The sequence below is a fragment of the Stenella coeruleoalba genome, assembly GCF_951394435.1.
Source record: "Stenella coeruleoalba genome assembly, chromosome: 1".
Lineage (NCBI taxonomy): Eukaryota > Metazoa > Chordata > Mammalia > Artiodactyla > Delphinidae > Stenella > Stenella coeruleoalba.
The window spans coordinates 74,455,180-74,476,984 of record NC_137169.1 but is presented as its reverse complement, the minus strand read 5'-3'; the positions used below and the strand labels follow the sequence as shown (position 1 = coordinate 74,476,984).

Below are 21,805 nucleotides of genomic sequence, written 5' to 3'. Positions count from 1 at the left end.
TTGAAACCCAGTTTGTGTTTAAGGTTTTGTTTTGTTTTTAAATTAATCTGCTTGATTAGGTATTTAGGGTTATAAAAAGGACAAATTTACTTTTTTTTTTCTTTTTTGCGGTACGCGGGCCTCTCACTGTTGTGGCCTCTCCCGCTGCGGAGCACAGGCGCCGGACGCGCAGGCCCAGCGGCCATGGTTCACGGGCCCAGCCGCTCCGCGGCACGTGGGATCCTCCCGGACCGGGGCACGAACCCGTGTCTCCTGCATCGGCAGGTGGACTCTCAACCACTGCGCCACCAGGGAAGCCCCCAAACTTACATTTTTAAATGATTTTTTTTCAGTAGAAGGGAGATTCCTGAAAACCTTTAGTATGCATGAACCTAATTTTTTGGTTGTTATTAAGCTCCTCAGAGTTTAATGTGTTTTTATCACTCTGTTACTGGACTATTATATTTTACTTGCTGTAATACTAAAATGAATCAACCAAATACACACTCAAAGTAGCATAGACCATAAATTACAAACCTGACATGATCTTAAATTAGAAATGTGGTTTTAATTATCTATGTGTAGTGAGTTAGTTTATGATATATATTTATTTAGCTTATTGACTGTCATTGAAGCCGGGAAGCCGGCTTTATGTAACTCTTTGGAAGTGCAAAAAATTTTCCCCTTTATATGGAATTAATGTTACATATACATTTTTAGAATGTTATCACATTATATTAATACATACACATATCTAAGTATTTGACATCCATTGGGCTATGAATTCCTTAAGAGCAGGGGCTATTTTGTTCATTCTTGTATTCTTGCTGCTCAAGTTTGTGCCTGTCAATAATATAGCTGTGTTGTGTTTGTTGTGAGACAGGATACCTGGTCCTAATCAAGGGCCTCCTTAGGGACTTTTATTTTTAATTTTGCCCTAGATATTTAGAACTTAAACTCTGCATAAGTTGCTACTGCACTATATGGTTAGGAAACAGATGTTATTTTGAAATTTTAATAATCAGTAAGACATTCAGTAATAAGTAAGGCACAATTGTTTTGAAAGATTTATTCAAAGTTAATCTTTGTATGAAAAGGTAGTAATCTTGCTTGTGTTTTCCAAAGTCCTTGTAGCAGTGAGTTTAAAATTACTCAAATATTAATTAAAGGCATACTGTGTATAAAGCATTCTATACAAGCTTTTTATAAAGCATGTTTTGCTTAGGGTAAAGCTTTTTTAGCCCTATGATATTTATAAAGGCAGTCTCAGAGATTGTTTATCCTTTTTCTTAGAATTCTTATGATACCTATACTAGCAGTCTGATATCTAAATAATAGAAATCATGTTTAGGTGGAAAATCCAAAATTTGTCTTGTTCAATTTTTGTCTCTGAATGTGATTAATATTACTTTTCTTTCTTTTTATCTTTTTAAAAATAGTATATATATATTTTTAAATAATTTTATTTATTTTTATTTTTGGCTACATTGGGTCTTCGTTGCTGCACGCGGGCTTTCTCTAGTTGCGGTGAGGGGGACTACCCTTCGTTGCGGTGTGGGAGCTTCTCATTGTCATGGCTTCTCTTGTTGCAGAGCACGGGCTCTAGGTGCGTGGGCTTCAATAGATGTGGCACGCAGGCTCAGTAGTTGTGGTTCGCGGGCTCTAGAGCGCAGGCTCAGTAGTTGTGGTGCATGGGCTTAGTTGCTCCATGGCATGTGGGATCTTCCCGGACCAGGGCTCGAACCCGCATCCCCTGTGTTGGCAGGTGGACCCTTAACCACTGCGCCACCAGGGAAGCCCCTAAAAATAGTATTTTAATAACTGGTCTTAAGTGACATGCCTTTCTTGGTATGCCAGGCATTATATTCTGCCTTCTTTTTTCTTTGAAACAGACTTATTTGAAAATGTCTATGAGTCTTCAATGAAGAGAAGAGAACTTGAAGATCTGAAGGATAATATTGGCTTCAGGGGTCATAAGCCACTTAATAGCATCACTGTGTCAAAGAAACGCAATTGGCTATATCAGAGTACTCTGAGATCTTTTAATTTGGAAGACGAAAATAAGAAATGCCAAGATATAAGTCGTTTATCCATCTCACCCGTTTCTCTACCTAAACTGCAGCTGTCACGACCTTTCCTCAAATCATCTGAAGAATATTGTACGTATATGGTGTGTACTGCTACAAATTCTTCATTATCAAGAGACTGTTCATTAGACTTTAATGAGGAAAATGATGCAGATGATGAAGGAGAAATATGGTACAACCCCATTCCTGAGGATGATGACTTTGGTATTTCAAATGCCTTGAGTTTTGGGGAGGCAGACTCTGCTGTTCTGAAGTTTCCTGATGTCGGTTTGAGAGTATTATCTGGTAGTGACCTAATGAAAGAAGAGCAGCACACTGAAGACTTGCTGTGCTCTTCTGAACACACAGGCGATGTTCAGACCACACAGTCAAATGAAATAAATCCTATAGATTCCATCTATTCCACAGAGTTTGTGGAGCAGTACAAGCAAAGGCATGGACACAAGACACAAGAAGGTATAATAGTAGAGGAGAGTCCCACGTTGAAATCTCCTTTTGCAGGTAAAGATGATCATATATCTGCCTTTTCTTCTTCCATTTTTCAATTCTTTGGCAGTATCTAAAACTAAATATAGATGTCTATTGTAGCTGTGTACTTTTCCTTACAAAGTGAGTATATTTTCATGAAAATAAAACTGAAAAAGGTTTATAAACATTTTTATATACATGGTGGTTTAATTATTCCTATTACAGACTTGGTTTTGTAAGGGGTGAAGGAGCTGGGGTAGTCCTACACCAACTTTTAGTGTGTATGGTGTGGTTTTAGTGTGTCTATCCTTTGAGGCAGTAATTACTTTTCTCTTAGTTGAAAGAATGGAGTCTCAGGGACTGGAAGAGATATATTCTTCATGTATGTCTTGTTTTGCTTCATTCATTTATTTATTCATTCATTCATTCACACCTGGTCTGGCCACAAATGAAAAATTGTATATTCAGTATACTAGCAGTCATTAGTTTTCACTTTTGTGCCTACATTTCCTCAGAAACAAAGGAAAGGAAGAAGAGAAAAAGAAAGGAGAGGTAGAAGTAAAGAACTTGCAAATAGGTGCTACAATAGATATGGAACCCAGAAGGGAAATAATTGAAGTTTGATGTGTATTAGTTTGAACCATATGAAACTGCCAATATTTAAGAGTTTTTGGTCTGAAAACAAAAACAAAAACAAAAACCTGGCAATTCATATAGTTCAACCTAATGGTGTTATTTTCACTTGATTGCCTTGATTTCTGGTGTGCTTCTTTTTAAATTTAGTCCCAGACACACTACCCAAGAAAACACTACCTAAGTACTTTTAGTTGCAGTTATTAAATGTTGAATAGAAAGCAGTTCTATATAATGAGTCATTTTAATTTATAAAATTTCAAATGATACAGAGTAGTCAAAGATGTGGGGTATAGAAGATGCTGTTAGTACTTGTCCATATCCCTTGGGTTTTATTACTTATTTAAATGGAGGCAGCCTACTTCCAAAAATCAGTATCTGCATCTCTACTTGAGGACTCCTTCCAAAGTGTTAGAGAGTCTCCTGCAGGACATCCTGGGAGTGCCCCTCAACAAGTGACTGACAGGAGTTGGTATAGGCCTACCCCAGCTCCCTCCACACTTGGGTGGGATAATTGTATATTGTTTCCCAGAGTTTTCTCATGAAGTTAAGCTCCAGGTGCCCATAGTGGTAGCAGGCTTGATAATTCACCTTGAATTTTCTCCTGAATTTTCTCACTTTCTTGCTGATCTTTTTGTACTTTACAAGTAATCTACTTGCATTTGGATCCTTTTCTCAGGGGTATGAGGAGAAGGAGTAAATATTATATTGATAAGAAAAAAAGTGAGTTAAAAAACAGTGTGAACTGTATGATGTCAATTTTGAAAGAAACAATGAAAAGCTGTCCTGGAACTGTTAATGCTTGACCCATCCTTACCCCCTGTGTTGGGATTAAAATTGTGTGTGTGCATTTCTAATTGTAGTCTGATTTTCCAGAGCAAATGTGTGTTTCTTTTGTAATATGGATGGGAAGAGGAATAAATAGTCTATAAAATAATAGTTTGGAACAGAGGTTGTGATCAGGATGGAGTGATGAGGAAGGCTTGCAGGAGTAGGGCAGACAGATAGTGATGGGTCTGGAATGGTGCAGAAAAGGCAAGAGGGCATAAGTATAAGAGCAACATTAGAGAGCCAGTGTCTGTAAAGTGATATACACTTTAAGTACTGTCTTTAAACTTTATTATTTTATGTTTGTGGCAAATTGTGAATCTGTAAAGACTGACAGACATTACCAAAAAAACAAAAAAACCACCCAAATTTGAAAGTACAGTAGGGCTGCCAATTATGTCTCCTTTCTTACTGTTATTCTTCTCTTAAGTATATTATTACAACAAGCACGTTCCTAAGTTGACCAAAGGAAGTATTTGGACAGTTCGTTTATATGTCATCTTTTTGCTTTAGTTTGATCAGAAAGGTCATTTACCTAAAGTGGTATGTTTTCTTTAGCAACATTGGCAGAAATCTGTTGAGAAATAGGCAAAGAGAATGGTTGAATTTCAAAATATTTTTTTGTTTAAGAAATAGGAAAGTTTAAGTATTTTTAATATGAATGACAATTTTATGATCATCCTAACACAGTTGTGACTTGTTTTTCCCTTTTAACTTCTGGTTGTTTATGTATCTTTTACCTAGTTGCTGACATAGTGGACTATTTTTGGTTTTTGCTAATTTCACTTGCTATCTATATTTTGTGTTGTTACATGTAGGTTAATCTTATGATTGTTTCCCTATTTTTAAAGTATTTAATTGAGTTGATGTGCCCTAATCTGTTTGACTGGTTCCTTAATGTTGGGTGTTAATAGACTCTACTACTGTTGCAGTGATCTTTATCATGATCTATTTTGCTTCATTAGGATCCATTACTAGTATCTTTACTTGGTCTTTTTAGCTGGTAACTAGTATAGGTAATTTCTATATTGTATTTCCTGAAAGGTTTACCAATTTATAGACAATTAACAATTGGTTAATTCATTTATTCAATAAACACTGAGTTTCTGGTATGTGCCAGTTACTGCTCTAGATGCTGAAGGAGTGTGCCAGTTTCAATTGATTCAAGCCTGGTTCATAAATTTATATTTAAAGATTTTCATTTTATGTTTTCCCCTTATAAGCTGTAGCTAATCTGTGATTTGGTTAGTATAATTTTGGTTTAATTTTAAGTGATTGTTCAAATTGGTCATATTTCAGCTCTTGGATTTTATAAAAACAAAGCATTTAAAAAAAATAAATTCAGTCTTGTCTGCAGGAGAAATTGCTAACAAATACAGTATTTCATTTTAATAATTAGGTAAGGACTTCAGTAGGAGATATTTAATGCATAATATGTAAAAAAGTCAGTATGTTAGATTAACTCTTTATTGATTTGATAAAACCTAGAGCAATTTCATATACTGAGTAGCTTTTTTAGGCCATGACAAAATATATTGTAGACTACAGTAGGACTCTGACTACTATAGAATGTTTTAGACCAGGAAACCAGTAGAATTGTACTACAATTTACAGTACAAGGGAACGCTTTGTCTAGTTTATCAAACACTCCATTTCTTATTAGTTGCTTACCAGAAAAGCCCAGCAGGCATACTTAAAATAGTCCTTTCTCTACAAAGAAACTACTTTGTCAATAGGACACATTGAAGGGTGGAGGGAGAATACTATATTAATACTTTAAAGAAAGTTCATTTAATCTACTCATTTTTGAAATGAATAAACACTTTTTTCTCATTTTAGTTGTCAAATGTAGTATTACATAGAGTAACCTCTGATATTAGGGTCATTAAGGATCTTTATAAGGAATTATTAAATAAAGTATGAATAATTAATTTAAATTTTAAATAATTGGGATAATACCAACAGAGTTTTAGAAGTTACTTTCACTTTGTTCTATTAATTTGAAAACTTACTAGGAACAGGTTCAGATTTTGAAATGAAATTGATTAGTCTTTACATTCTTATTTTGGGGGGGGATTGAAAGTTTAAGGTTAAATGGAATACTTTAACTTCTTAATAATAGTTGAGAAAAGGTATCTGAAAATCAGTTTGATGTATATGTATGGAGAGAAAATTATTTAGAAGGATGGAGAGACTGAAAGCGTAGTACTTCAGAGCATAGATTCTGAAAGCCTGTGTTTAGGTTTGAGTCCTGATTCTTCCACTTACCAGCTTTGTGATCTTAGACAAATTAGCTCATGCATGAGGTTCCTTACCTGGAGAATGGGGTGGTAATGGTATCTTACCTCTTAAGGTTATTATGAGAGTTAAATGAGGGTGTGCTCATACTAATTATTAAATTAATTTTTCACACTTTGTCTAGCTCAGTAAGTGTTGGCTGGTATTATTTTTAATAATAACTAAATATTAATAATTTAATAATAACAATAGAAACTACTTTTAATATTATTTTCACCACAATATTTACCATGATTAATCTCCCGGTAGTGCGGTTTTATAGTGGTTAATCTCTTGGCAATGTGGGCTATTATTTACTTTATTTGTACTTTTTTGAATTTTTAAAAAATGTTTTATTGTAAACCTGAGTAATTCTGACATTTAGGAAAAAATAAAACTATTTTTGTGTGGAGAAGAATTCGAAAGAATTTTAACACTTTATGAAAATTGAAAATTATAAGAAAACATACTTTATCTCTGTACTGTCATTTAATATATTAAAATTGCAAAGAAACGCCCTAATTTAGCTTTTGAAGTTCTACGGAATTATTGCATAAAGATAATACAAGAAAGAAAATGTCTATACATTTAAAAAATTATTCAGGTAGGTTTATGATATTCATTATTCAGTTATTCTTGATTAACTAGAGTTCATTCTATATAATCTTTGGTGATATGTTCTAATACAATTTTTTTTGCGATACGTGGGTCTTTCACTGTTGTAGCCTCTCCCGTTGCGGAGCACAGGCTCTGGACGCGCAGGCTCAGTGGTCATGGCTCACGGGCCCAGCCGCTCCGCGGGAGGTTGTATCTTCCCGGACCGGGGCACGAACCCGTGTTCCCTGCATCGGCAGGCAGACTCTCAACCACTGTGCCACCAGGGAAGCCCGTTCTAATAGAATTTTAGAGCCAATTAAGTTGGCTCTTAGTTGTCAAAATTATACACTTGTTTGGTTTTTAACTTTTTTTTTTAACCAGCAATGCTATGTGATGAAATTTAGTTTTTAGAGTATTGTAAATATAGAGGAATCATTCTTATATTAGGTAGAATTTATAAATAAACATATTAAAATGGGAAACATGTTGAAATTAATGTTTCAATATGTTAAAATGAACATATTAAAATAGGAAGCTTTCCTAGTTTTCTCTGATATTCACTGTTTACAGTTAGAAACACATGCTCACTGAAGTATATTGCAGTGGGAAAGATTTAAAAGGAACCTATATTCCCTTTCCTCCAAAGCGTCAGAATAGAAGGGCAGATGGAGAGGGAGATATTTCTTTCCACCGGAAGCCATTTGTAGATCTTGATATTCTGCTTGAACATGGTAATGGAGATTCATCTAAACTTTTGACTAAATCTCACCCTTAAGATGAGACAGGGAAGAATTTGTGTCCATGTGAGAGCTTGTTAAATTGGTGTTTTATAAAGTAAAAATAAAAATAGGAATCAAAACATTTCACCTTATAATGTCTTTTATTTTCAAGGTCCTGGGATAGTAGCTGCTACAAATAAGCCTGATTTGGGAGTTGCAGGACCATCTTCTCCAAGCCCTAGCCCTGTGAAAAAAGGCAGTTCAATTCATTGGTCTTTCCCGGATAAAATAAAATCTCCACGAACTGTGAGGAAACTTTCCATGAGAATGAAAAGGTTGCCAGAATTTAGCCGGAAACTAAGTGTTAAAGGAAACTTGAATTATGGAAACAGTCCGGATAATACTCCTTCCTTGTCTAAATGTAACTGGCAAGAAATTCATAATGCTGTTATTCTACCTTCTGGGAACACAACCACAGCTGCTAAGAGGAATGTTATAAGCCGGTACCATCTTGATACTAGTGTGTCTTCTCAGCACAGCTACCAGAAGAAAACCTCTGTGAGTTCTAAGTATTCCTGCAAAAGTGGTTACCTCAGTGATGGAGATTCTCCTGAACTTATAGCTAAATCTAGCAAACATGGATGTGAAAACAAATTTGCAAAAGGAAAAGAAATAATTCCAAATAGTTGTAGCAAGAATGAAATAGACATTGATGCTTTTAGACATTATAGCTTTTCTGATCAACCTAAGTGTTCTCAGTACATATCTGGGCTCATGAGTGTGCATTTCTATGGTGCTGAGGATTTAAAACCACCTCGGATAGATTCAAAAGATGTCTTTTGTGCAATTCAGGTAGATTCAGTAAACAAAGCCAGAACAGCTTTGCTCACATGTCGGACAACGTTTTTAGACATGGATCACACTTTCAACATAGAAATTGAAAATGCACAGCATTTGAAATTAGTAGTATTCAGTTGGGAACCCACTCCAAGAAAAAATCGAGTGTGTTGTCATGGAACTGTTGTTCTTCCCACCTTATTCAGAGTGACAAAGACACATCAGTTGGCTGTCAAACTTGAACCTAGAGGTCTTATTTATGTGAAAGTGACTCTTTTGGAACAGTGGGAGAATTCACTTCACGGACTAGATATAAATCGAGAACCAGTAATATTTGGTGTTGATATTCGAAAAGTTGTAGAGAAAGAAAATATAGGCTTGATGGTACCACTCCTGATTCAGAAATGTATTATGGAAATTGAAAAGAGAGGCTGTCAGGTATTATTTTACTGTGTTTCTCTACTGCCCCCTTATCTGTCTATTTGAGTAATAATTAAATTTATTTATAGTAAGTCTTGGGGGAAGGAGTTCAAGGTAAGTTAAAAAAAATCCAATTTAGACTTTTTCTCATTCCGATTCTTTATTTTTATTCCATTGCTGTTTAGGATGTAATTTATGCCTTAACCTATGTTGTCAGTGATTGAAAGTGTGCTAGATGGTTCCATAATTTATGTTATGATGCAGAGCTGCATGGTCTTATACTTAGAGATGAAGATTGCTTTACAATGGCATTCCTAGGAAAAGCCAGAGCTGATAACATAGGCTAAGCCTAATTCATTTAAGGAATGTTTCTGAATGTTTTGACATTCTTTTGGTAGAGAGTTCGACAGTGAATATTATAACCCTGTTTCACTCCTAAAATTAACTCCCTGCCCTTATTCCCTGTTCTCCCTCAGTTCCACTCTTTGGAAAGCATAAGCTTATCCATGTCTTACCTTTGGGATAGCATGGAGGATAAGGAGAGGTCCTACTAATAAAAGCACATCTCATTCTCTTTTCCTTTTAAAGAAGGTAAAAGCAGTTCATTAGAACAAACAAAAAACCTGGTGTTATTTGTAACAAGATATGTACATGTTAACTAGTTAGTAGACCTTATCTTTATTTTCATTTATACATGTAGACTATGACAATGAGAAACAGTGTATGACTGAGGATATTAATGAGGTATAAGTAATTATTTATACTAATTTTTTGCAATACAAAATAAGCCTAAGCATCATTATGTTCTGAAGTATTTTGCTTTAGTGCTATCAGAATTTATAACATACATTAAAAAATATCGAGGATATAGACCACAAAATCTGAAATATGATTTCTTTATAAGAATGTAGACGCAAACTTAAAATAATCTACCTTGAATTTAACATGGAAATGATAGAAATTGCATAAGTTAGTGGAGTTTTGTATAAAGGTACAAGAGACTTGGATTCTGGTTTCTCATCCATCATTGGCTGTGTGATGTTGGGCAAGTCACTTGATCTCTGTGGGTCTTTTTTGCTTATATTAAATAAAAATAGATGCAGTAGCTTCCTGAAGCTGAGAGGTAGGACATTTGAATTTTTGAAACCTCTTTTCAGATATGTGATTCCATCAAGTCAAGTTTACGTTGTCTGGGTGGAAGTGAGGCCTTCAGTTTCCAATCCAACTTTTGGTCCAGTTACTTTTTTCTTAAGGTCCTCTGTTTCCTGTATTTTTTTTTTTTTCCACGCAGCATGTAGGGAGGCCAGAGATCAGGCAGACTTTAAAGCTAATTATTTAAACAGAAACTTTTACAATTGTATATTAAAATAAGTAACTCAAATAACGCTGTACTTTTACAGTCTATTTTCTGAAAATATTTTATAAAGAGCAAGTATATAAGACTGTAATAACTGATTTTAAATGCCAAGAAAATATTTTTAGCAATGCTTTTTATTTCTATACTTAAAGTTTAGAAAGTTTTATTTTAATAAAGAATTATTTCCTGTGAAATAAAAAGTAAAAAAAAATTTACAGTTGTATGTTTGGAGCTGCACTTTTTCAACACCTTTTCTTGTTTTGTCTCTTTTGTTTCTCCCTGTTGCACCCCAACACACGCACAGAAAGAGGCTGATTGTGCCTGCAGTTTTCAGAGCAGCATACTGCTTAAATTTTGTTTACCTCTCTAGTCAGTAATTATTCTTGTTTTTTTACAATGAACATCAGGTTTTGATAGTCAGACAAAAAATGGTTTGTGATATCTTCGAAATACTTTGAAGGCTACTACCACCTGTCTCCTGCTTCCAATAGGAAAAATTAGTATAGAAATCATCCTCATGGTCCATCCGGTTCAGATTCTGTCCTCAATAGAGGCATCAAGCATGTACTTCAAGTGTTTGATTCAAGAAGTCAGCCTCTGAAGGTAGGGATATATCCTAAAATATCCCTGCCTGACATATCTATATTAGCTCTTCCTTCTTTTATTCACCTTTAAAACTATATTTGTAATTGCAGCTTTTGGGATAACATGTTCCATTAATTTATTACTTGCTATTGAAGTATTGCTTTCTTTAATTTGTTCTAGGTTCATCTCTTTCTCAAGTTTAAGAGGATACATCCTTATGAAATTTTGTGACACTTAAGTGTGCATACACCAGAAGGGCTGTACTCAAGTTAGTTTCTTCTCATGTGGTAGCATTTCCTTTGATCCTGTTTAATATTTTAGTTTCATTGTCTGGATCATCTACCGTTCTACTTTTCTTTCTTGTGATGATGTGAATGTAACATGAATGTGGATAAGAACAGGAAATTTGAATTTTCTTTCCAGTACCTTCCTCGATTTCCCATATCATGTTGATTCTTTTGAATGCAGCAGCACCTTGAATTACCTTCTCTTAGAAATAGTTGTAGGTTCTTTACTATCTTTCAATTAATACTTAATGCTTGTCATCGCAAGTATTTTGGATAACATTTCCATGTATCCATTACTGACGCTTTCCTATATTGAGACCCACTTTCTGTAGTGTATTCTATCAGTTATTTAAAAACTCAGAAGAGGTTGTCATAAGTAAACTGGGAAATTTCATTTGCATTCTTCCTCTAGATCACTTTTAGCATTTTAAAGTGATTCCTAGTTCAAATCCTTGGGGATTGCACTGTGTGTTTTCACTTTATTTCTGTCTTGAAATAATTTCTTTATCTGTAACTTCTTTCAATTCAAGGTGATTAAACTTCCTAAATAGTCTTTGATGTGGAAGTATAGGTGACAACCGCTTTCCTCAATTTTCTTGAAGGTTTATCCTTTTAAAAAACTCCAATTGCTTAATCAGGCATGTTTTCTCTTTAAGATACCATGTTGATTTCCTCTTAGTGAATTTATACTGAACTAACAGTGTTTAAAAAACAAATCTTTTTAATGTAGGTTGAGGGGAGAGTGAGTGGTGTCTTTGAATCTTATATACATTTTGAACTAGAAGTTTTATTTTACCTTTAATATATTATTTTAATTGAATTTCCTTCATTGCCTTATAATCAATTAATTTGATAAGTTAAAAAATCCTAGATTTATTTTTATTTCTTCCTCAGAAACTTTTTTTTTTTAAAGATAACTTTACACAAATAGTATACTGGAACCTTATTTCAAAAATATACTTTTTTCGAGTTTTAAAGAGATTAAGTAACTTGCTCAGATTCACCAAGCAAGGAGTGATAGTGTGGGGCTTTATGAATCCAAAACCCTAGTTTAACTGCTGTGCTGTATTACTTCAGTCTAGAGCAAAACATGTGAAAGGGCAACATCTTGGGGCATGGAGATATTGTTTGAGCATGTAAAACTAAAGGGTAAGGGGCTTCCCTGGTGGCGCAGTGGTTGAGAGTCCGCCTGCCGATGCAGGGGACACTGGTTCGTGCCCCGGTCCTGGAAGATCCCACATGCCGCGGAGCGGCTGGGCCCGTGAGCCATGGCCGCTGGGCCTGCGTGTCCGGAGCCTGTGCTCCACGGCAGGAGAGGCCACAACAGTGAGAGGCCCACGTACCGCAAAAAAAAAAAAAAAACCTAAAGGGTAAGGATTGTATCTTTGCTTAAGATATGATAGGCAGCATTACAGAAGTCACAGTATATTGTTCAAATTTAAAGGAAAGAATATAATTTTTTATGAAACTATATAACTATAACTATAATCCGTATAGTTGATGGTGAGATTTCAAAAGCTATGTTTGAGATGTTTTTAATTAAATGCCATCAGAACATATTAGATTGCCAAGTTCATGTGATTTATACATACTAAACTATAATATCTTCTCTTTATCCAATTTACCATAACGTGGCCATAATTTTATTTCTAGGTAGTAGGCCTGTACCGATTATGTGGCTCGGCAGCAGTCAAGAAAGAACTTCGAGAGGCTTTTGAGAGGGATAGCAAAGCTGTTGGTCTGTGTGAAAGCCAATACCCAGATATAAATGTAATAACAGGTAATAAATAGATGTTATTTTTATGTACACATTGTGGAAAGACTACATCTGCACGAAAGAGAATTGAAATACTATTTTGTAGCCTCAATTTAATTTGGTTTTATTCTGCAGTCTTATTTTCCTTCTTTTACAAACACTGCTGTGTTATTTTCTGTGGGGAGATACCAAGATATGGTCCCTGTCCTCAAACAGCCAACAAGTGTTGGGAGGAAGAGACCTACATTAAATTAACTGTAGTAGCTAACAGAAGGAAAAGGGCACCTTTTCTTCATAGAGAGATAAATAAAATGTCATCAGAGTTCAGTTTGACTGGAGCTGACATAATATAAGGGGCATTGACTATCTGGTTAGAGAATTTAGATTTATTTACTAGGCAGAGGGGATCCATCAACGATTTTTGAGCAGGGGAGTGAAATCTTTAGAGATAGTCTTCAGGAATATTTATCTGGCAAGTCTGTGTGATGGACTGAAATTAGAAGATACAAGAGGAAGGAAAACCAGTTAGGAAGCCTCGGCAATAGTCTCAACAAGGAGGTAATGAGATTGCATGGCATCTGGCAGCAGCAGCAACAGCAGGAAGAAATAGAATTGAAAGTGTTTGAAGAAAGGGAGGGCCCAGACAATCCTGACTTTGACACCTGGTTGATTGGGTTCCATTAGCAGAAATAAGAAAGCTGAGAGGAAAGCTACTGCTTTCGGTGGAGAAATGTAGAAAAAGATTATGAATTGGGTTTCTTTTTCAAACTTATATATTGAATTTGATGTACTAGTAGGAGATCTCAGTGGATATATCAAGGCTATATCTCCTACAGCTAAGGAGAGGATGTAAGTAGAATGTGAGGGGATCTGCTGTTTACCCAGGTGATGAATGCAATCCAATGTATAGCATTGTAAATACACTTCTAATACCCCGACTGGTGGGGGTAGAAAACGGCAATTTGATGGTCATTGGCACTAGTTGTAATTAACGCCTTGCAGTTATCTATAGAGTTTGAAAAGACAAGAACTTTGAGGATCTCCAAACTTTGGAGGCAGGCAAAGAAAGAAGAAACAGCTAAGGAGATTGAGAGGAAAGGAGTCAGAAAGTATGGGAAACAAGAGACTACAGAGTGTTAAGGAAAGGTGTGATGCACTGTCATTCTGAGAGATCATATAAAATGAGAACAGAAAAAAGGCCTTTGAATTTGGCCATTAAGACATTTTTCATAACTAATCGTTATTCGAGGTCTATTGGCTTATAATTCCATGTTTGTTTTTTGTTGTTGTTTTACTTTTTATTAGCAAAGTTTTCAAGCATATACACAAGTAGAGAGAATACTATGATAAACCTTCTTTATCCATCACCTGGCTTCCATAATCAACACATGACCAAACCTGTCTCATTTATACCCCTCATTTGATTCTCCCCAAACTTGGATTATTTTGAACCATATCTCAGCTATCACATCCTTTCACCTACAGATGCTTTGGTATGTATTTCTAGGTCATCTATGTATTTTGATAGTCTTTCTCTTCTCTCTACTGTCAACTACCGTTTTTTTTTTCTTGCTGTAATAGTGTTTGTTTTTCTCTTCTAATTTGCTTTCTTATTTTACACACAATTAATTGTCTAGGTGAGAATTTGAGGAAGGTTCAACTTGCACATATTCAAGAGATTTTTATTAGTTGAAATCCTTAAAGCTAACTGTTAGGATTGAGGCTTTCCAAATAACTGAGCTTCCCAATCTCTGAACTCTGAATGACTGTATTTCATAGAATATTTAATATTATATTCTTGGATAACTAAAACTTTGATCCCAAGCATTTTAATTCTGAGAGGGAGCAAACCAAAGCACTTTTTCTTTCTCTTAAGTTTTAGCAAACCAGAAATAATGGTTACTTTTATTTTATAAAGGAAGAAGGCATATTATTTCTACTAAAAAATGGGTCATTTCTACAAAACAGTAGACTTTTCCCCTTAATAATGTGTAATTAACAAAATCAGCAAAGGACTCATTTTATGAATCTATTAAAGAAAAATTTTATAAATAGCAATCCTCAGAAAATCACACTCTATAACTAAATAAAAGGAGATTTTGTCTTGGTTGAAGACTTTCTTGGAGATAAAAATTATGTCAAATGTGTATAATTTAAAAAGATGAAGTGATGTGGTTTGAATTGATTATTTGTTATAAGAGAAGGTCCTTAGTTGGAAATTTGCAGCATATGCAGAAGGTATGACAATAGGTCAATGAAACATTCATAGAAGCATTCTTTTCTAAAATTGAGAGTTTACATAATTTATGAATTGGGTATTTCTTGGCTTTATTCTTTGTATATTCCATTTCAGTAAACCTGTTTTTCAGAAGAACCTAGAGCTGTTTTCATTCTTGATAAAAAGCCAATGGGATGACTTAAGGTTTGCCTGAGAAATGTCATTGGAATTGCAATAAAATATACACAAGGGCTCATCGTGGCTCAAAGTAAAGGGTATTGTTGATTTGGGGAACTGGCCAGTAATAGTGTTGCCTCATGTGTTTGTTCCACGTGAACTCACATTTCAAGTAAACTTTAAAATATAATTAACTGTTAAGTAGGTCTAAAAGAAGAGATATTAATGGAGTGAATGATAGAGTTTACTCACAATTTAATGCATTCTTAGTAGTTGGTTTGTCTGGACTACAGAATGAAGTGCTCCAGACAAACCAGATTTTTTTCAGTCAGGTGCAAAATTTAAGGTATAAAATCTATTCATAGTACAAGAGAAGAAATTGGAAAAGTCAACATTATTTATTTAGTGATTATTAGAGTTTTAGGCAGAGAGAACAGGGTGAATTTTGTGATTAAGAATTAATAAAATATAGGTACTTCAAACCAGCCTCTGAGAAGAAGTAGTTTTAGAGATTAGAATGACTTGTTTTTAGTGTGGTGATACGTGTATCCCACCATGGGGATGAGTAGAATTTCTCTGTGTAGTTGGTCCTGTGCCTGAATGAGAGGCATATGATTTCATAGTATCTAACTATTACAGGGCAGCTTAAGAGATGTAACTAGAACCAGCTCTTTATTTATCAATAATTGTCTGCTTCAAGTACATGATAAAAGATTTACTGTGTTGCATTAAATAAACTTCATCATAAATTCTCCCCAAGTCTTTTTTAAGTAGCTCCTGTAACATTAAAGATTGTCACCACAAATTTATTATCTTACGGTTTTTATGTCCCAAAGTGTTTGAAAGATGTTAAGAAGGCAATATGGCTTTAAGATCCTCCTGCCTATCACTTAAGTTTTTGGGATAAGGCCATATAGCTAATTTCTAGACAGATGAGTAGTCATATCATACATGTTACAACGCACTATGAATACCTTCTCGCTGTTTCATTTTATGAAATCTTTTGATTATTTTTCCTGTGACGTTTGTCTGCTTATAGAAAAGCAACTATAATTTTTACTTCATTGAACATAATGTTCATTGAGCATACTTTAAGTGCTTAATATTTGTTATAATAATTCTCTCTTATTTGCCCTCAAATTATAGTGAAGCAAGTAATCTTGAACTTGGGTTAACTTAAAATTCCATTTATATTAATAGTTGTTTAGCATATTAATCATATAAAGGATAATGATATTTGAAATACATGTTTCACTAAGGTATAAAGTTATCTTTTCTGGAGATCTTTTAGGTTTTGATTTAATATAATTGCATTACAGGGCAAGTCTCAAGCTACCAGGGCATATTGAGTTTTATAAGAACTAACAAGTCTTGCTTTGTCAAGGAGCAACTATGGAACCTTTAAAAAAGATTATGCCCTAAAGGGTTAGTAGTGTCTTTATTTGGCAGCTACAGAAAATTGCATTTTCACTTTCTAATTGTAACTCAATGCTCTTTACACTGAATGTTGCAATTCATTGTAGGAAACTAATGATGGTAGTAAAGATCACATGATATAAGTTAAGGAATGTGAATAAACAATTGTTGCATGCGTACTGTGTACAAAATGCTTTATCATTATCATCACTGTATGACTAACATGTATTGATTATTATTATATGCCAAGCACTTTATATATGTGTATCTCTTTGTATATATCGAAGAAAAAGTTTGAGGCTTCCCTGGTGGCGCAGTGGTTGAGAATCCATCTGCCAATGCGGGGGACGTGGGTTCGAGCTCTGGTCCAGGAAGATCCCACATGCCGCAGAGCAGCTGGGCCCATGCGCTGCAACTGCTGAGCCTGCGCACTGGGGCCCGCGAGCCACAGCTGTTGAGCCCACGTGCCTAGAGCCCGTGCTCTGCAACAAGAGAAGCCACCGCAGTGAGAAGCCTGCGCACCGCAACGAGGAGTAGCCCCCGCTCGCCGCAACTAGAGAAAGCCTGTGCACAGCGATGAAGACCCAACGCAGCCAAAAATAAATACAATAAAATAAATAAATTAAAAAAAAAAAGTTTGGTCAATATCCTCTTAGTGCTCCTTAGTGCTATTTCCAGGTTGTTACCTTTTTACTATTGAGTAGGAACTTATGCTCAATGAAGGAATAAGGCTTTTTGGAGGCTCATGGCACACTCTTGCACCACCTCTGCCTTTCGTATTTAACATCACCTACAGAACTCTTGGCCATTCCCATTTATTCAGTGAAGACTTTGATACCTCGCCTATGGTTAGATTTCCAACTGGAGTCTTGCCATCATCCTGAATGATTTTAACATACAAATGACCAATCCAGAACACTCTTCTTATCTAACCTAACTCTTATTGGGTATCAACTGATACCTTAAACTCTTTCTTGAAGCATTCTTTCCTTGACTTCCTTGCAGCATATTTGCCTGTCTCACCCCCACCCCCATCCTGCCTCTTCTTACCACTCATACTCCTTTAGCCATTCTTCCTACTGATGTTCTTCATGGCCTTCTCTTATCACTAGGCCTTCTCATATCATGCTGTATGCTGCCCTGATAATCTCAGTCACTCCCAAGTTTCCAGTTATCATCTTTAAGTTGATCATTCTCAGATCTGTGTCTCCAGCCATCTCTTTCCTGAGCCTCAGATTTTTATATCCAGTAGGCTTGAATGTCCCATAGATACCTTAAGCTTAATACATTCAAAATGAAACTCCTTCCTGTACCCTAAAACATGGTTTTCCTCCTTTTTCTCCTATTTCAAGTAATAGCACTGTTATTCACCTAGATGCTGAAGCCCCAGACCTAGGAAATATCCTCACACCTCCTTTTCCCTCAAAATGACAAATGTAATTTTGACCCAGTGGTCCTGTTTCGGGAATTCGTCCTACCAACATACCTGCATACATACAAAGTAATGATGTGCAGGTTATTCATTGTAGCATGTTTTGAAATAACAAAAGATTAGAAAGAACCTAAGCAGCTGTCTCTTGTAACTGACTAGATCAAATTATGGGACATCCATACATTGGAATACTGTGATGTGGCTGTAAAAATGTTTGAAGAAAATCTCTGTGTACTGAAAATATGGCAAGGATGTGATGTTAAATGAAAAAGCAAGAAACAGAACAGGACATATATGCTATCTTTTATGTAATAAAGGGGAACAAATAGTAATATATTATTTATATTTGCATAAGCAAATACTGGAAGGATGCATAAGAAACTAATGAACCATGGTCTATCAAATTTAAAAGATTTATTAGATGGGAAACTTCCTTTATGATCATGTTTAAATTCAAATTAAGCTCTCAAACTAAGTTCTCGGCTAAGCTGAGAGCATTTTCTAAATCAATATTGTCTCTTAAGGTTTTTGGTGTCAGAAATGTCTTCTATATTTCCTTGTGATCACATTCTAGCCTTTAGCTAGTATCTTACCTACCTTCCTTATATGTAGCAACCATTAATTACTCTTTCCTGTTTCCTCTACTATAGGTATATCATCTCTTAGTTCATAACTACTTGTGGTGTGTTTGAAATTGACTTAACCTCATTCTTACTATAGTGACAAGTCTGATGTTTTCTGTTCTTGGCTTTTGGTTTCATTTGTTTGGTTTTAGGAATGATTTTTTCCTTCCATAGTATAGCATTAGAGATTATCCAGGCTATCCAGTATGTATGTTTAAGCCATATCTTCTGTATTAAAGAGGAAATATATTTATATAGCTCACTTATTTGCAAGGGCTTATGAAAAGCCTAGAAATTAAAAATTCACATAATTGAAATAATTTAAAATTAATATTAGTATGCCTTATTTTCTTTTACATGCACTTAGAGGAGCTTTTTATAAGGGGTTTACTTTATGAACAAACCTAATATGTATGATAATTGGCTATTATGTGTGTACATTATTAGCATGGTTTCAAAACAAGTCAATTAGTGAAGCAATTTCTAAGGATACAAATTGCTATTGTCTTGTTATAATACTTCTTTTTACATTGTTGCTTTTATTGTTTTCAGAGTGTTAAAAGTTCGCTGTAACAATTCTTTGAAAAAAAATTCACCACAGTTTTTTATTTCCCTCTAAAGACTAATTGCCATCTGTCTCTGGTTTGTTTTCTGAAGGTGTTCTTAAGGATTATTTAAGAGAACTTCCTTCTCCTCTGATAACAAAGCAGCTTTATGAGGCTGTATTAGATGCAATGGCAAAACATCCTTTGAAAATGTCATCAAATGGTTGTGAGAATGATCCAAGTGATTCTAAGTACACTGTTGACCTGCTGGATTGTCTGCCTGACGTCGAGAAGGTAAGCACAGTTGATATGCATTGAAGGTAAGCACAACTGGTATGCATTGAAGGTAAGCACAATTGGTATGCATTCTTTCTGGAAGCCAGCTAATGAATTGTATACTTAGCTCCAGAGCTACAAATAATTTTTTAGATATTTGACATTCGTAGCACTCTTGAGTTTTAGCTCTGCCTTTGCCAAAGGCTACTTAAACAGCATAAATCTAGAAACTGCTTCTTAAACAGAATAAATCTAGAAAATAATTTTATCTTTTCTGTATATGATTTTAGCCTAGGCATGAATACTCCCTATAAGTTTTAAAAGAGTATTGTTATTATTAAAATGATATATGTTTATTATAGAAAATTTAGGAAGATATAGAAAAGAAGAATGGAAATTATAATTATCAATATCTAAAGGCAACGATACTTAACATTTTGGTGTAGTTCCTTTTAGTATTTAAAAAATATGGTACCTGATTGGTGTACATGGCTTAGCCTCAAGACTTAAACAACCCTCACCACCACCATTTCCTTCCTCCTTGTCTCTTTCCATTTGCCCCCTCTCCACAATCTGAATCTTGGGACCAGTATCTTCAGGTATGCCTGCAGGAGAGATAGGATGACTGAGTCTGCAGAACTAGTTTTAGCCTAACTTTAGCTCTTGTTCCTTAGAACAAAAGGGAAAATAAGGGAAAGAAATGTGGCCAGGCTTATCCAGATGAGGCTGGCTTTGCCTATGTTTCTTTCTTTTTAAAAATTATTTATTTATTTATTTGGCTGTGTGGGGTCTTCGTTGCGGCGTGTGGGATCTAGTCCCTTGACCCGGGATCGAACCCGTGACCCTTGCATGGGGAGCACGGAGTCTCAGCCCCTGGACCACCGGGGAAGTCCCTATATTTCTTATCATATGAGAACAGAAAGTCCAAGAGTGAGTGGGTAGAAATGTTTTAAGCCCAATACCTTAATTCACTAGTTGATTGTAGTCATCTGAATGGCCTGTACTCTGTCTGGTTAGATTAGCAATTACTGCTTCTTTGAGTGGGGAAGGGGAGCAGCTACAAAGGTAGACAGAAGCAGAAGGGTGGGGTGTGGGGTAGAAATATCCCTTCACCAATATAAGGTAAAGTTATACGTGTCATTTTACTTATAAGTGAAGATTTGAGTGTCAGGGAATGTAAATCACTTGCCCAAGAGTATATAGCTTTTTTGAGTGTTGTAGTCTGTTATATGAATCTAGGTCTTTCTGGCCTTAAAGTTCATGCTGTTAATATTCTTTCTAAAAAGGCTGCATAATATTCCATTGAGTAGATCTGACAATTTATCACCATTCTGTTTTGTGTAATATTTAGGGTTTGAACCTATTTGTATATATTTGTCCACAGATTTCTTTTCAGTTAGAATTACTTATTTGGAATAGAATTTCAGAGTGGAATTGCTGATTTAAATAATGTGAACATTTTGAGGCTCTTAATACATTTTTCATATTACTTTTCAAAAGGGACACAACAAGTACATTTTTTGGCTGATCTTATTTCGTAGACAAAAAAAAAAAAGATTTCTTATTTTAGGTTGTGTTTCTTGGCTTGCTCTTGAGATTGAACCTAATGTATTTAACCAGTTGTGTGTGTGTGTGTGTGTTAACTGTGTTAATCAATGTGTGACTGGTTTTGATTTCAAAATATCAGTCTAGTCTACTCTAGATCCATTTTGATTTCAAAATACCAATCTAGTCTACCCTAGATCCAACTTTCCCCTCGTTCCTTCCCTTCACAACCAAACATTGAGCAAACGTTTATTCTGGCGGTTATCACTTCTTCACCACTCATTTACTATTGTCATCTGGCTTCCTGCTCCACCTCTGTGGACCTGTTCTTGCTAAGGTTACTAATTACCTTCTAATCATCAAATCCAGTTGTCACTTTGACTCTAGAAATGTCATTTTGATTTTTTTTCTTTCTTTAATAATTTTTAAAAATTACAAATTATAGTTGGCATTTATTTCTCAACACAATTATGAAGAAGAAATTACACACTTTATTTGTTAAATGATTGATCATATGCTAGTATATCAAAAAACATCATTCCTTTCCATAACTGCTTAAACCTAAATAACCATGCTAACTTCTTGAACAAACTCCCCTTACTAGTTTTTTCAAGGATTTAAAAAAATATTTTTCAATCAATTTTTTTTTCATTTCTAATTATACTATTCTTCCCTTTTCCATGGTTTGTCTACTTAAAATATTTATTAGCTAAGAAGCGCATTGACCTTTTTCCTAACTGGAT

At 35.0% G+C, this 21,805-nt stretch overlaps 1 protein-coding gene across 3 annotated transcripts in view; it reads left to right on the top strand.

The window, feature by feature from the left end:
• The window catches only part of SYDE2 (synapse defective Rho GTPase homolog 2), a 49,335-nt gene that overhangs the window by 9,418 nt on the left and 18,112 nt on the right, over positions 1-21,805 (top strand). For 2 of the 3 annotated variants that reach the window (XM_079921323.1, XM_079921322.1), the window contains exons 2-5: positions 1,872-2,567; positions 7,761-8,863; positions 12,728-12,854; positions 19,354-19,535. In XM_079921323.1, coding sequence (XP_079777449.1) covers positions 1,872-2,567; positions 7,761-8,863; positions 12,728-12,854; positions 19,354-19,535 — 2,108 coding nt within the window. The remainder of the gene's footprint in view (positions 1-1,871; positions 2,568-7,760; positions 8,864-12,727; positions 12,855-19,353; positions 19,536-21,805) is intronic. The other variant, XM_079921324.1, reaches the window with a different exon arrangement.